This window comes from Lytechinus pictus, chromosome 1, assembly GCF_037042905.1.
Source record: "Lytechinus pictus isolate F3 Inbred chromosome 1, Lp3.0, whole genome shotgun sequence".
NCBI lineage: Eukaryota > Metazoa > Echinodermata > Echinoidea > Temnopleuroida > Toxopneustidae > Lytechinus > Lytechinus pictus.
In genome coordinates this window covers 12,508,181-12,524,375 of record NC_087245.1, presented here as the reverse complement: position 1 = coordinate 12,524,375, position 16,195 = coordinate 12,508,181, and the positions used below count along the sequence as shown (strand labels likewise).

At 34.6% G+C, this 16,195-nt stretch overlaps 1 protein-coding gene across 4 annotated transcripts; it reads left to right on the top strand.

Moving 5' to 3' along the window:
- Window positions 1–232: 232 nt before the first annotated feature.
- On the top strand, window positions 233–12,093 carry LOC129257548 (LETM1 domain-containing protein 1-like). Of its 4 annotated transcripts, none has more exons than XR_010292874.1 (10): window positions 240–421; window positions 1,834–2,048; window positions 2,656–2,771; window positions 3,158–3,240; window positions 4,124–4,316; window positions 4,854–4,949; window positions 6,609–6,764; window positions 7,129–7,225; window positions 8,664–9,956; window positions 10,115–12,093. XR_010292874.1 is itself a non-coding variant. In XM_054895906.2 (9 exons), exons 1-9 carry the CDS (start codon window positions 261–263, stop codon window positions 8,792–8,794), a joined length of 1,248 nt encoding a protein of 415 aa, XP_054751881.2. In that variant the 5' UTR covers window positions 233–260; the 3' UTR covers window positions 8,795–12,093. The 4 variants fall into 4 exon arrangements, 2 of the variants coding, with proteins under 2 accessions (XP_054751881.2, XP_063952256.1); XR_010292873.1 differs by having other exon boundaries at window positions 4,124–4,319; window positions 8,664–9,978; XM_054895906.2 differs by having other exon boundaries at window positions 233–421; window positions 8,664–12,093.
- Window positions 12,094–16,195: the final 4,102 nt, after the last annotated feature.

Here is a 16,195-nt window from a genome sequence, read left to right as displayed (position 1 = left end):
AATTTATGATGATGATGACTCTTTTGATGTAAGATGATGATGATGATGCAAGAAGGGGCAAGATGATGATGATGATCATGACGATGATGACGATGATGATGATGATGATGACGATGATGACGATGATGGTGATGATGATGATGATGATGCAAGATGATGATGCAAGATGATTATGTACACTGTTTGTTGATGGTAAATTCGCAAGCAGGACGACTGATCTCCGCATAGCTCCCTCTCGCGAGTAGATTGATCTAACCAATATGGCAGCGCCCTGTCGAAATTTTTCCCGTCAGCTGTACCAAGTTTTCCATGTAAATAGTCGCAATGCATCATTGTTTGGAACACCTTTACGACTTAAAAGGATTTATCGGCCGATTTGTCATATTGAATCTTCATTGAAACGGCAGTCTTACTGGTCTAAGTATGTATCATTACTCTTTATAGTAGACCCGATTTGTAATCCAGTCCCATACCTTGAATTTTGTGCTGTGTAATTACTCTGTAGGGAGTGTAGACTGTCTTGGTCGATCTTTTAAAAAATACTAATATTAACCTCTCACTAGTGTGAGTGGATCGATCTGATGCGATCTAATGCAGATATTGAATAGTATTAAATGAATGAAATTTGCTTTTATTAAGCAATATGGTACCTACTAGATACTATCTAGTAGGCCTAGGTATCAATTAACAGAAATGTAGATTCTAGATTCTAGACTATCTAAGATAGTCTAGAATCTAGAATCTACATTTCTGTTATTGATTTGCTTGGTTTAAATTTGTTCAATATCATTTTTCTAAAAATCATTGTTTCTTGGTATTGGACCAGACCTCTGTTGAAAACTCTCAATATTCATGTCCTTCAAAACATGCATAACTTTAAAACAGCTTGGTGATCAGCTCATCTTTACAGTGGAATATAGCACTCTGGGGCGACACCGCTATTCCAATGCGTGTTGGAAAAGGCGACGCCAGACAGGTACGTTTTGGCCTTGAATTTCCAGCCCATTCATATAAATTACGGCCTAAATTTAGGTCTAACTTATTCATTATAATCTTATTAATTTCCTAATTATAATGTAAAATGGGTACTCACCGGTTCTTTTCTTTCCAAATTTTGTGATTTCATCGCCTCTTCTGGCCAACTCTTGCGCGGCTGTTGTCGCCATAGGATCCTGTACATGCAAATCCAGGGCGAGTTGTCACATGACGCTCGCGAGTCTCTAGGCTTTATGGCCTTTAATCAAGGCGTTCATTTTGTTATAATTTTATAATGACGCTTAAATATCGAAATCAATGTAGACGAGTCTGTGCAGGGGCATAACAGAGATGTTATATTCATTGAAGTGGTTTATAAATCTTATCTCGGGGGTCTATATGGACATTTATCAATTCTTTGTTCTGTGATATATTATAATATAAATTATGAACGTCTGACAAAAAGATAACCAACCGATCACCTGACCGATCAGCTGACCAGTACGTGAATCACATCGGAGTTGATCAGTCCTCACAGCGTTTGGAACGCTCACCAAGAATTCAAGAAAAAAGACTGAAAATGTAAGTTTAACCTCGATCCATTACCTTTAAACATTGTAAAAGATTATTTATGATGTTAAGAACTAATTCATACCAAAATGTTTACCATCCAATTTGTATTAAGGCGTGCATTTGCCAAAGTCCTTGGGTGCAAATAGAAACGGCAACGTCTAACCGGTTTTATCACTTATGTTGCCTATGAGGTCCATACATGTAATGTTCGGACCTCATTGGTACTAGGAGTGGAATATAGTAGTTTACAAGCAATATTTTCATTTTTTTTCATTCAATCAATAGCATCAAGTACAGGCGACTGACTGCTTCATGCCGGACTATCAGTACTCCATCATCTAGCCTTAAATCAGATGGAGATCAACAAGGCAAGGGAGATGAAGAGAAGCCAAAAGCAGGGATCATCAAAGTCATAGCATTAAAGATGCACCATGGCACTATCTGGTTTCTAAACAAGGTCTCTCCCAAGGCCCGTGTCTTCTATGAACGATTTGTAGATGGTTTGTGCTTCAGTTTTTCTCAATCTTTACTGAAGACATGTTTCATGAGACCATCATTAGGTTAATTAAAATGCAAGTTTATGTTGGAAATACTGTATCTGTTGATTGTTCAGGAAGACCTGTGATGGTTTCAAGAAACACAGCCATAATGAATTTTTACCCACCCATGAAATGATTCAGTTTCTAATCTTTAGTTAGATTCAATTAAATGAAAATCTTATTTGATAATTTTGAATATTATTTGGTATAGTCGGAGATCATATCTAATTTCTAAAATCTAGAATTTAAAATTCATTAGATTGTTTAAATAAAGATCTATCCCTTTACTAGAAGTACCAATTAAAAAAAGAAGATTTACCATCTTGTGTTTATTTACTTGCTCTGAAAATATAGGCAGAATGTTTATGTAATGATGTATTGTGCGAGTCCGGAAGGTTTTGTCTTCAGAAATTATCTAGAGTCATGAATTGTCTGGGAAGTGAACTCTCATGCAACTTTGTGTTTAATAGTTGTATATCAAATCCTTGAAGTGATGAATAAAATAGGATGCTATTTTTTTTTCATTCTTATTTTTTGTTCAATATTGAATTAAAACTTTGCTTTGAAGGTGCAACAGATTTTGTTCAAGACTTCCGCTTTGTGTATTCCCTGAACAAGAGACTGAAGAATAAGGAAGTGAAACTGGAAGACCTTGAATGGAAAGATCTCTACAAGAAGATGCAGGTCAGTATTACCATCAGTAAATATTACAAATGGGAAATTGTATGGTAAATAAACAGCTTGTAAATAACAAATTGATTATATAGTACATAAACAGAAAAGGGGAAATCAGAGAGATAGAGAGAGAGAGCAAGAGGGATAGAGAGACAGCAAGAGAAAGGGAGAGAGGAGGAAGGAGGGGGAGACAAAGATAACAATAGATATGATATAAATACAGAGATAGTGAGAGAGGTTGAAAGAGCAGGAATAATATAATATTTATAGAGGATAATCAACTTAAAATACCTAAATATAGTTAAAATTATCTGACTTATTTTGTAGACAAATGTTATTTTCTGTATGTATTTGATTGATTATATTTGTTTCACTATCTTTTTTTGATACCTCAGATGAAACAGGATGTCGCTAAGGTTCTCCCGGTGCTGGTTATAGTCAACATACCCTTTGTGTACTATGTCACTTTACCAGTTGTGTAAGTAATAGTTTAATCTGCAGCAAAAATATCTAGAATAACACTATTAAAGTGTTGCATAATGGATACCTTGACAATAATTGTATCCTTTGCTCTGCTACTTGCAGAATTTCACAGTGGCTTCTATCATCCCGTATTTTCTGTGCAGCAATTGTAGAATTGAAAGGTAAAAGATAATGAAATTAATGCCTGGAGTAGGATTTTGAACCCATGTCCTCTGATTAAAGAGATGCATGTCAGAACTATTACACCGTGATAGGGCTTCCTGTGGCTAAATGTGGATCATGCTTTTCTTAAGTTACCTTATGATCCTTACATTTGCAAAAGCAAGAAGTAATCAAAATTTGTTTACCTGTGTGGTATCGGTGAGAAAACAGATCCTCCGAGAATACCTTTCACAATTCATATTAAATAAAGGAAAGTGGAATTCTAGGTCGATTTTGGTACGAGGTGACAGAGTATAAAAAAAAATACAGACTTGTTTCGATGGAATACTGCGCGTGGGGCATGCACGGGAGGCTTGCACTGCTTACTTTATTTTCATTCATAAATTGGCTTGCGGCGCAGTGGCTGGATGACGTCACCTATGGGGTTTTTCCACCAGTCATATTTCATGCGACATGATTTTCGGGTACCCGGGTACCCACCCGAAAATTACTACGGGTACCTGAAGACAAAATACCAGAAAGACCTAGGCCTAACTAGATTATATGATGAGGGAGGGGGTGTTTCCCTGGTGAATGTAAATAATTGACTCCAACTGTACCTCAAAACTAAATTCTGGTATTAACATGCCCTTGAAAATGTAACAGTTGCAATACTGTATATAGGTTAATTGATGTTTGCTTTCTTGAATTGCCGTTTCTTTCTTCTTCCAATGCAGATTATATTTCCAGAGGATCTTTTTATCAGACCACTTTATAACCCAAGAAGATGTATCTAGCAACCACCAGGAAAACAGCAAGAAGAGACGTCGACTCTATCCATTAATACTCAAGAGACTTGATAAAAGACTAAAGAAGAAACCCACATCTGAACTTTCTGAATCTTTACATCATAGAATAGCTGGAAATCAGGTAGTCAGTATTATATCACTGACAATTTAGCAGCTGATATAATTTCCCATTTTTTCTGTGTTGAAAGGCCTCTTGTGCATTATTGATATTATGAGCTCAATTTTGCCATCTAGCCAGATCAGGATAATGTGATTGAAGTTGCTGTTGAATTCCAACTACTTACAACAATCTCGTATGGCTGACTTTGACTGGGTTGAGTGAGGAGAATTTTCATCAACTCAACATGATTATACTTTACATATATTTAGATTTACTTTATAATATACCTATCAGTACATTGTTTTCTTTGCCATCAATCCTCATTCATTAAAATATATTTCAAATTCATGTTAGTGGATGAATCCACTATATATACACATCAAACAATAGCTATCAAACTGTTGCAAAAATAAGAATTATTTTTATTTTCGGTTTTACTGTAGATGTAATATAGCTTTATCTTTTTGTTCATTAAGGAAAAATCATCAGTCTATTAACTTGTTTATAAATCCTGTAGAATTGTAATTATTTTTTTCTCTTGAACGTTCTATTTTATAGATGGAGAAGCAACCTTTGAGTGCATCTGAGCTTCTGTCTTTTCAGCCTCTGTTTAGTCAACAGACATCTCTCAAGTCACTCTCAAGAAATTATTTGGTTAGTATATAACCAAGATCATGTCAAGAATTATCAATGACTATTTCAAGAAATAGAAAGCTTATTTAAGAATTATACCATCACTGGAGACCTTCAAATCTAAACTGAAGTCTTATCTTTTTTAACAGTATTAGTTATTGGCACTTTGACACTCATCTAAACTTTCTAATTCTTTCTATTCTTGTGCGCCTCGGAATAGAATATTTCTAGATAGATGGCGCTATATGAATGCCAATTATTATTATTATTTATGACACTCCTTGTCAGATTCTTTCTTTAAAAACCAGGCTGCCCAACTTTTTTTTAACCTAGTGCTGTTATCGGTAAGAAAATTCTCTGTCGATATATCAGTAAAAATATATTACCGATATCTACAACTATCAACAAAAGAACATTTTATTAGTAGGCCGGTTCGAGGTAAAATTGAATGCGCCATGGCAGTTTGGGCAAGGCTGCATCCCGTCCACGTTGGTACCATAGCTTTAGGCTAGGCTTGGGCGACGCCAACATAGCATAGCTGGTGACACAGATTGTGCATTGTCAGTGTCAGTCGAACTTGTTTACTTTCCTGAAGTTACGAACATGACGAAACGAATAACACCCAAACAAACTAAATGAAAGAAATTAATCTGTGAGGCTGTAAAGTCACCATGTTGTTTACTAAATCTCTTGTTGTGGTAATGAATTAATATTTATGATTCCCAAATCTACCCGGGTTGCAGAGGCCAGCCCTCGTGCACGCGCTCGTGAACATCCAGAGCTGTCATTGATTGGTTGTATCCAGCGCAGCCCAATGAATAAGTTAGTGCTGGTAACTCCTTGGAATAACCAATCATTGCCGTCGAGTTCATCAACGTATGAAACTTCTGTGGTGTGCGAGACAGCCTCATTGCAACAACATCGCTAACAGCTGAAGCAATTAGACCGTTATTACTGGCCATTTGAGGTGGGGTTTCCCCATGTATATGTGCGAATGCGGAGGAACTTTACTGTATTACATAATAGCGAGTATTATTGACAACAAGAGAAAGGTTATCGATAATTGCTAAGTGGCAAAAACATGCGATTATCGACAGGACTAGCGATAACAGCACTATTTTAACCAAAACGGCTACTTTGGTTTTCATTTACCTTTTTTGGACAAGCGCTATTCCTATTTATTTCTGATGCTCAACTTGTAGAATCTTAATGAGAAAAAAGGAAGTAAATAGGAAGTAAATTATGAGGTACTCATTTAAAAATAACATTCACTCTGACCCCAAATTCAGAAAAGAATATTCTGATTTCTAATTTGATTAAATTGCATCGATAATGATGTGAAATTGATTGTGCCTATTTGATATATTCAATGGTTGAATCCATCCCATGATGAGTCATATAAAATATTAGATATATATAATTTCTTCTCCTGTAGAATTTTTCATTCCCATAATATGTTTGACTGACCTCACAGCCTTGTGTTTCAGAAATATCTATGCAAGCTTCATTCTCAATGGGTGTTCTTGGCAGCTAGCCCGTCCCTTAGGAAATGGCCAACCAAAGAAATCTTTGGTCTACCAGTTTAGAAGCTCTGTTTATTCATTTATTCATTTCTTTCCCATAGCTGTCAATTTACGTTGTGGTAAAATTGTAATTTGGTGTATTTTCCTTGTTTTTCAGAAAAATCTATGCAAGCTTCATTCCCAGTGGGTGTTCTTGGCAGCTAGCCCTTCCCTTAGGAAACGACTCTCAACTCATGCAAGCCTTATGATAGCAATGGATCAGGCCATACTCAAAGCTGGTATACATAGTATTGATGAATATGATCTGAGGAAGGTGAGATATTAATGACTTGATGTCCTATAGAGCGTTATTTTTAAATTATTTATACCACAGGGTCAGAGATTTTTCCTTTTCTTCAATGTACAATAGCGGAAATTCTAGATAATTTCATAAGTCTTCTAATTTCTATTTGGTTGATGTTGAGTGCCATTGAGTCGTTTGTGACTCCTGGTGACCCCAAGGACAAACTTTCTCCATGCTGTTCTATCCTGTGAAAGCGTACTAGGTTCTCAAAGATTTTCCAGTTTCTTTAGTAATTCCTTCCAGCCATCTATTTCCCTGTTTTTTTCTTCTAATTGTTATCCCAGTACACCATATTGATTGTACATCATATCATTTTGTGTGGTTTGCATCTTAGCTTTGCTATCAGAGAGGATTAAACCCTGTAGGATTAGACAGACAGATGCTAACAGAATGGCTGACAGAATGGACTCATATATCAACAAATATATCAGGTAAATAGACACTATTATCAATAAAGTAAAATAGATTACATTTATCTTGCAGAACTCTCCCCATATGTAAAAAGTCAAAGTCAGACTAGAGAAATATACATAACATTTGTCGTCTGACAAATTGTAAAATCTAACAACGTTGCATAGGTTTCTGACTGTTACTATGGTAACTGTTTGGTAATGACAACCTGCCAGTGCTGATAACTTTCATGAAACGGTCCCTTGATTATGCAAAGTGTGTTATTAACATCTACTAAGTGAAATTTATTCTTGATCAAATAATTTTTGAGGTCCTGAGAGATTTGACTAAGGCAGAGATACCTTTGTAATGGCAACCTTTATCCCGAACTCTGTAGGAACCTATATTGCTATTGTTATCAATAGGAAGTTACTAGCTGCAGAAATTGTGCCATTTGATTGGCTTAAGGACGTTCCACAGTTTAAATGAAATCCATGTCATTTTCACACAATTTTAAACACTTGAATATTTCAAATACTAGTATGCAAAAAATACCCTAGGTTCATGTGCTTGATTTTTTTTTATTGAGGTTTGAAGTTCACCAAATTGGAAGTTATTGAGATTTGCGCATTCATAAGAATTTGGCATTTTCAGACCCCACGAGATCACTATGTTGCAGTCAACCCTTATTACTAAGTCAGAATTCATGTAAAATTTCATCAAATTTTATAGTATAGTTCAGAAATGTATGCTGAAATTGAGAATTCATTCATATTGCTATTCATTTGCCCTTTTAAGGTTAGCAGCACCTTCTTTTCTTTCAAATGGTGTGAAAGGAAACAAAAACATTATCTCAAAAAGTTGAAATTTCTATAACAAATATGAGAAGTACAATAAATGCTGCACTTTATTTAAATCCATGACATTTTCACCAAAATTTGCAAGCTTGTTAAGGAAGGTGTACTCAAGTGGTGTAAACATTAAAATAGGCCCATGTGCTTCTTTTCAAACTATCAGTACTTTTGTAGGAGCAAGTATGCTATTTTAAACAACAAAATGCGCCAAAGGCTTTGCATCTATCAAACCACTCTACCATTTATTCGAACTTGACCTCTATTTGTCACACCTTGCAGCACTTTACAGTAAAGTATTCAGAAATTGTAGTGGTATTAAAAGAAACATTGGTCCATGGAGCATTTTCATCTACCGTACTTAGTTTTACAAAATAAAACATTGGATCTGCTGATACCTATAGCTGATAATCACCTGTTCATCCATTGTGATGTCACGTAAAATATGTGCAGATCATGATGTGCACAAACATAAACTAGGGAATGTCCTTAAGATTGATTTTTCATACAAACCTTGCGTTTGATTGGCTAATGGCTCATTTCTTGTAGAATCCTTGTATTTGATTGGCTAATTCCTCAAATCTCATAGAATCCTTGCGTTCGTTATTTGATTCTCCAATCTACATAGATGCAGAGCGGTCACTTCTTCTCCATGCCAGTATTCTCTTAGTAGATGGACGTCCAAACCAAGGGGATACCCAGCCAAACAAGGAAGGGGTTATGTCATCAACATCACAGAAAGATGAGCACAAAGTATGATAACCAACTCTACCATCTGTGATCAAACATATATGATCATAACTGCTTATATCAAAAACTTCTATTTGCCCTAGAAAAATGGAGCATGATTACCCTTGCTTTAACAGAGCTGTTGCTGTACGCTCCGCGTTTCAAGGAATAAATTCCTACCAGGGGCCCATTGCATAAAAGTTACCATTATGGTAACTTTGCCATCCAATGATAACTTGCATGGAATCATTGATTTTTATTGGCTGTTGATCATCATTACCATGGTAGTTACCATTGGATAGCAAAGATACTTTTATGCAACAGGGTCCAGATCCCCATTTACCTCACCTGTGTTGGATGTAGCACAGTGTAGATAGATTTCTTGCTGAAGGAATTTATATCCAGGGTTCCATTGATTTAGCATTTCATGAGCAGAAAAAGGGGAAAATAAATTTTGAGCTCACACACATCTCATGTTATATAGGAAGAATGGCAGTGTTAAGATGTCAACTGCAAAATATTGCTATTTAAACCTAAATTCCGTCTATGATACCGGTCACAATTGTGAAGTCTTACAGAATCCAACTATTGACCACCGAAGTGTTCGTTTGTATAAAATAATCTGTCTAATGATTCTGGTAAATGAAATGGTAATTGCTCAGTAATTTTAAAATAAATAAGCTTGGCATTATGAGAGTAGACAGGTTTTTTTTGTCCAAGGAATAATATTACTTGTGCTTTCATGTGCTCATCTCTGTTTGATATTCTGTTTTTTATTACAATGTTTGGTTAACATAAATATGTCAGAACTTTTGACAGTAGATCTTTTATCCATAATGGTGTGATAATAATTACCTTGATTTGGGAGATTTACACATATTATTGCTTCATGCTACAAATATTTAGATTTAAATGCCCTCAGATTTGATGTGTGATAAAATGTATGATTTTATTTTGGCTGTCAGTCATTCATACAAGATTTGTGTGTGATCCCATATATCTGTTTATTGTGCAGGGTAATGACTTTTTTTTATAGGAAGTCAATAAACTTAATAATCTCACATGCTTTATACGGCATGGAGCTTTCCTAACTACTTTGTTATTCGCAGGATTCAAACTCAACTTTATCTTAAATGATAAATGTTCCATTAATGGTTACTAAACAAATTATCATTTTCTGGTAACTATCAATGTATGGTAACTTCCATTCTATAGTATACAAATATACCAGGCTTTGAGTAAGTATAGCGGGAATTATTCAACCAAGGTTGGACTGGCATTACTATTAAAACAGTAATTTTGCTAGTACAACCAAGGATGAATAATTCCCTCAATACTTTCAAAATAAAGGCCTGGTATATTTGTTTTATATCCTACATTCAATAAGTTACAGCAACCAATCTTGATAATCTATAGTTCTTGTACACGTAGTTCATCTTATAGATAACGCGCTGTGCAGACTGACCTACTTTTTCTGAAGCTACGTGCTCAGCGGAATGCGTATTTGTGCCTGCACCCGAGAAATTGCGCGATCTGTGTCAATGATAGAATAGTGCACTATTCCATCATTGACATCATCGAATAGTAATTTTTCTTCAGTGGGCGTTTCACTTTCAATGTCATTGCAAAATAGTGAGAATATGTTTGGTCACATGATGTTATTTAAACCAATTAGCATACATGATTTAATTTACGTAGGATATAATAACTACCATTGTATGGTAGCTACAAATGCATGGGAACTACCATTGTATGGTAACTACCGTTGTATGGTAACTATCAATGTATGATATCTACCATTGTATGATATCTACCATTGTATGGTAACTACCATTGTATGGTAACTACCATTGTATGGTAACTACCATTGTATGGTAACTACCATTGTATGGTAACTATCAATGTATGATATCTAACATTGTATGGTAACTTTCAATGTATGGTAACTACTATTGTATGGTAACTGCCATTGTATGGTAAAATGCCTCTAAAGCAAATCAAAATTGCACTTTCCATTGGCAAGTATGATTTGAAATTGATTGCATTGTCTATTTCCTTGTACAGTTTCTCATAGGATTTAACCATTATGTTGCTTTATGACAATGCTAGAACATTTTATTCACCTGTTTTCATCAAGGATGGTTATACATGGGGGGGGGGGGGGTAAATACGTCATCATCCTGAACATACAATGTATTATTGTTGGAGCTTTCAGTTAGTGTATATTTGTATATCAATTTGTATATGATAATGCCTTTACTCTAGCTATTGCTTTCAAAAAAGGAAATTGATTTGGTAGATGTTGTCGCAGCTCAAATTTAAAGAAATGTGTATCATATATTTTGTTTTTTATAATACTGATGAATGTCTGGTTATATTCTGAAATCGGATGTGCAATTTATCGCATAATTAGTGATTACTTGTATTAACAATTTGTTCCTTCTTTATCAAATACTTATATATCAAAATATGACCTCGTTATCATGTTCGAATTCCACTTCAATTATTTTTTTTCTTCCTGAAACTTGCTAAGTAAAGAGTATATTTTGAATTAGATATTATGTCCAATTATGATTTCTATGGCATTCAGTATTTTTTTATATTCTGAACACTTCTGAGGATGTCAAATGCTTTGTTCTAGAACAACAGGTCACTTGAAGTATAATAATAATTATAATCTTATCAATAATGCGTTATTAAAATACATACATTATACGTTTCTAAGCGCTAATAGCGATTTATTCAATCAGTCATTCTCGCACACAATGTAAGCACATCCTCCACTCCCTGGCCATTCGCCATATAAGGTGCTAACGATTTGGGACAAGCTAAAATGACTTTCACATCCTACCAGGTATCCATTCAGCACCTTGGTGGAGAGTGGCAAAGTGTGGACAATGCCAAAGGACGCTAGGCTGCGGTGGGATTTGAATACACAACCCTCTGATTAAAAGGCTCTTCCATTCAGTAGATGTTTAGTTATTGTATGAAAATATGGGTTTTTTTATAGAAAAAAAAAATCTTTCCAAGAGAGAATACCGGGACTACCACACATGGTAATTTATGAATGATTACCCTTCAGTATTGTGAGCTTTCTTTCAGTATATAAATCATAATTGTCATGAAGGAGTCTTCTTTGTGCTACATGATCTTTGTCGACATGAAACTGGAAATTATTACTCAAATAGCAGTACTTGCGACAAAGAAATTTTATATCAGTTCATTGTTAAATGATTGTATAACTATTTACTTGCTTGCCTTAAATGTGAAGTACCATAATGTACATTGAATAAAAGGTATCAACAACATACCTTGTTTTTGTCAGAATATGTCATTACTGGATGTTTTCATTTATGATAGTTCCAGGTAACCCAAGCTTCTGTGTAATCCATAACATTGTGTCCTTTCTATTTGTCTTTATTTCTTCATCAAAATGTCTCTTGTTCTCTCCCCATCCTCTCTTCATCCTCCCCCTCTTTCTTTCTTGTCCCTCCCTATTTACTCCCCCCCCTTCTCTTCATCTTTCTCTCTCCCCCTCTTGTTTCTCCTCTCTCATCCCTTCCTCTTTCTCCTTGTCTCTCATACACACACATCCCTCATACCCTCCCTATTTTCTCCCTTTTTTCCCTCTTTTTTCACTTCCTTTTCACCTTATATGAACTTATAAATTTAATTCATCACATTACCGACAGCAAATTCTTTATTTTTTCAACCTTTTTTATTTTCCATCTTCAACTTACATTTAAGATTACATCTTGGCAAAAGCACATGATACAATACATCATCTGTAAAGGTTTTCTTTTCATTCTTAATTCAAAAAGCAACATTCAATGACAAAATGACAGCACTTTGAGAACATTTTCTTTCCTATATTTGTCCACTTTGCAGCTCAGTTAATTCATCTAATCACTTATAAACTACACATGTAGATCAATAAAAATGCAGATTTAGTCAACAAAACTTGAAAAATAATTAAAAGTGAAATATAGATTTCATATAAATCATGCAATAGATTTCTATTCGCACCTACATTAATACTGCTGCATTTTTGTATGAAAGCTAATTTCTTCTCATTGGTGAAATAGACCTTTTGTGAGATACCATGATTGTGACTTCAAGAATTAAATAACTAACCACAATGTGCATTAAGATGTACAACACTTGACAAACATTGTGTCTTATGTATAGCAATATACTACAAGGGGACCAAAAGAAAAAATTTAGATGAATGCTATTTTTCTAAGAATCTTTGGGAATGTTGCAAAATAAAAAGCTTCTTTGCAATTGAACAATTTTCAATAACAAATTTTCAATGGACCAATTTTATCAATAGCAAATCTATTTTGTACTTTCCACAGCTGTGAGCTTGTAATAAATTGCAAGATGTGTAATTCCTTTTTGAAAGTAAAAATGAGATGTAATTGACTGCAAGTTTCTTGCGACAAACCATAGAGTACTTAACCCAAATCTTTAAATCTTTTGAGTATTGAAATGGACAGCAAACTGGCCAAATCATCAAGATTTTTTTATTTCCAAATCTGCTGAACAATCAAAGGATGATGGGGCAAGATCAGTGCCACAAACTGAAACAAGAAGTTACCTTGGTAAAGATTGTTGCTTTAATTGTTACAGTGAAAACCTGAAGTATGGCTCGATTGTTATAGAACCGTTGCGTGTACCTAATCAAGGGAATTTATATATTAACACTTGAAAGCTTTGCAATTTGTCATATTGATTAGAACACTTGTTTATACATGGTGATTGATACAATCTATTGTAAAATATCAGTAATAAGACCAAACTCAAATGATCTCTTATTGGGGAAACATCTAGAGATTAGTTGCGAAAACCTAACCAATAAATAACAGTAATTGATTAGGGCTTCTCAACCAATCAAAACTAATTCCTCAGTCACATTTGCTCTAAAGCGGCCATACGGCAAGTAAAAAACAGCCGTTTTATTCAATTTTTATTCAAACCACCTATATGTAGCTATTACAAAAAATGTTAAAAAGTCTGTTTTCGTACGGCCGCCGTAGAGCAAATGTGACCGAGGTACAAAGGTTTTCATTGTTAGTGTCAATTAATGATAACCTGTCCGTGCTGAAAACATTTGTGACATTGCACCCAGATCATTAGTACACTATATGTTATAATGATGATCATGGAATTTCTAGAAGACTCATATCCACTCTAAAGGAGTTTAAGGCGCTAATTATCATTATTAGGATGACTTTAACCCTGCTGCCATTGCAGGCAAAAGCATTCGACATAAAAAATATTCCTGCCATAGTGCTATGATATAATTATAAATATTGATTTAACAAGATGTTTACAGGAGGGAATGGTCTTTTTCTTGGGGAAAAGTGAATCCATTTTTATTTTTCTCAACAATCTTGTTTCAACTGAATGGAAATTTACTTCCCATATTAAGACACACATGTATTATCAGCTAATAACTTATGTAGTGAGTTGTGGGTTAGCTTGTGCAATAGTTGTAGTAGAATACATAAAATAATAATAATATATATTTTTTCAAATATATGTGCTGTTTGATATGTCATGTAAATGGCAAGAAAACATATAGGGCTTATTTTCCTGTAAGACTGATTTTTTTTTCTACGTCTATAAAGATTGTCCTTCTTTATTGCTCTACCTAGTCACAATGCCAAAAACAAATTCATGCACAAGAGAAAATCTGTCAGAAAACATGATCAAATAATCGTTGACACATTGTGGTCAGTATACAAATATTCAATATTGATCGTCTTTTCCCCATAAAGAAATATGAAAACCTACATTCTAATCATCTGATTAAGGAGGCAACAGACCTTGTTTCTCAAGATTTTGACCTACAGGTACATTTCAGGAATTCAAGAGCAAAATATATCCTTAAGAAAATCTACTGGCTAAGAAGAAACTTTCATGAAAACTGAACCATCATGATAAAAGCATGAAAGGTAGCAAAGAGACTCGATAAATGACTGGCAAGTATGACAAAACAAGAAATATTACAGCACCATTCACAAGAAAACAAGCATAACCATATACAATAGGAAAATTACTCATGGTTTGCAAAGAGAGCACAAATAGAATATGTAACGATTGAATGAATACAAGATAGTACAACATCATACAAAATAGAGAGAGCAGCACTTAAAAATGAAGAGTGTGCCATTGGCCCTGTACCATAAAGTAAACTGATTGTATGGGTGATCTGTACGATTGATTACACATGATGATCAATACAATCAATTGTATAAATGAGCACATTGATCAATCAGATCAAATTTTGTGTCAGAGACCTCAAACTGATGAGAAATCAACTGAGCTAAACATATTTTTCATTACGATCTCAGCAAATAACAGAATTCAGTCTTGATCAATATCATTTTGAAAACTAAATACTTTTATATTAAAATATGTGAAAGGGATATTCACTTTCAAGTTTGTAAAATATTGTATCTTACACCGAGGCTGAGTGATTAATCATAAGGCTTGTAATTACAATTGAAGAAATTGATCATTACTTCAATGTAAATTCAATTGTACAAACTTTACAATTAATTGGTAAGCTTTGTGTTATTGGGCCAAAGTTTGATTAGCACTATCTTTATAGCCAACTTATCTTTTTTAGGTAACAGAGCCCCTTCATCTTTTCTTACAGAAACGGAATTCCTTCCAACTTCTCAAAGGGAAAGTCTACCTTGACTTCACTTTCGCAGATAAATGAGAGAATCGCAAAATTGAAAGCTTGATGAAAATCCATCAAGGAATAACATGAATTTTAAAAGTTTGGGGGGTTAGTGACATCACATACAAGTAGTTATCTCATACATCATGAAATGCAAATACCATTTTTTATAGTGTTCCTCAAATGAAAATACTTCCCCTAAGAGTATGAAATAATGTATCTGATGATATAATCACAACTTTAATGATCTGAAATTCGTTCTTTGATATATTTTGGTTACTTAGGCTGAAGTCTATGGAAAATTTCTGTCATTCATATTTCAAATCACAGTCAACATTTTGAGGAAATCTATCATCCTAAACAAATTGGAGATGAAGTAAGATTAGTTGTATAATGTGAAAAAGTGTGAAGTATCCCTCTTTTAATAAAATAATCACATTTTTGCACCTGAAAATCAGATGGATTTGCTTCATCCATGTTTTTAAACTGATAGCAATCCCGGGGGGGGGGGGGGGGGGTCACTCTCCACATGGACTGCTACCCACCCGTGTCCGACAACCTCAGAAATACACCCTAAATGGCGTAATGACATTAAGTAAATTTGCAACCCTAAATGGCGTAACCCATGAGAAAAGCCACCCTAAGTAGCGTGAACAGGGAAATCCCCTAATTTGATACCCTAAGTGGCGTAAACATCAAAATCGATTGATATGAGATACCTGTGGGCGTGTGGGTAA

Excerpts from the sequence above, each read along its gene's own strand:
- LOC129257548 (XM_064096186.1), top strand. The coding sequence starts at position 261 with ATGGCAGCGCCCTGTCGAAATTTTTCCCGTCAGCTGTACCAAGTTTTC. Across the intron at positions 3,241-4,123 it reads TATGTCACTTTACCAGTTGT|ATTATATTTCCAGAGGATCT; the intron begins GTAAGTAATAGT and ends CTTCCAATGCAG. Across the intron at positions 6,765-7,128 it reads ATGAATATGATCTGAGGAAG|CTTTGCTATCAGAGAGGATT; the intron begins GTGAGATATTAA and ends TTTGCATCTTAG.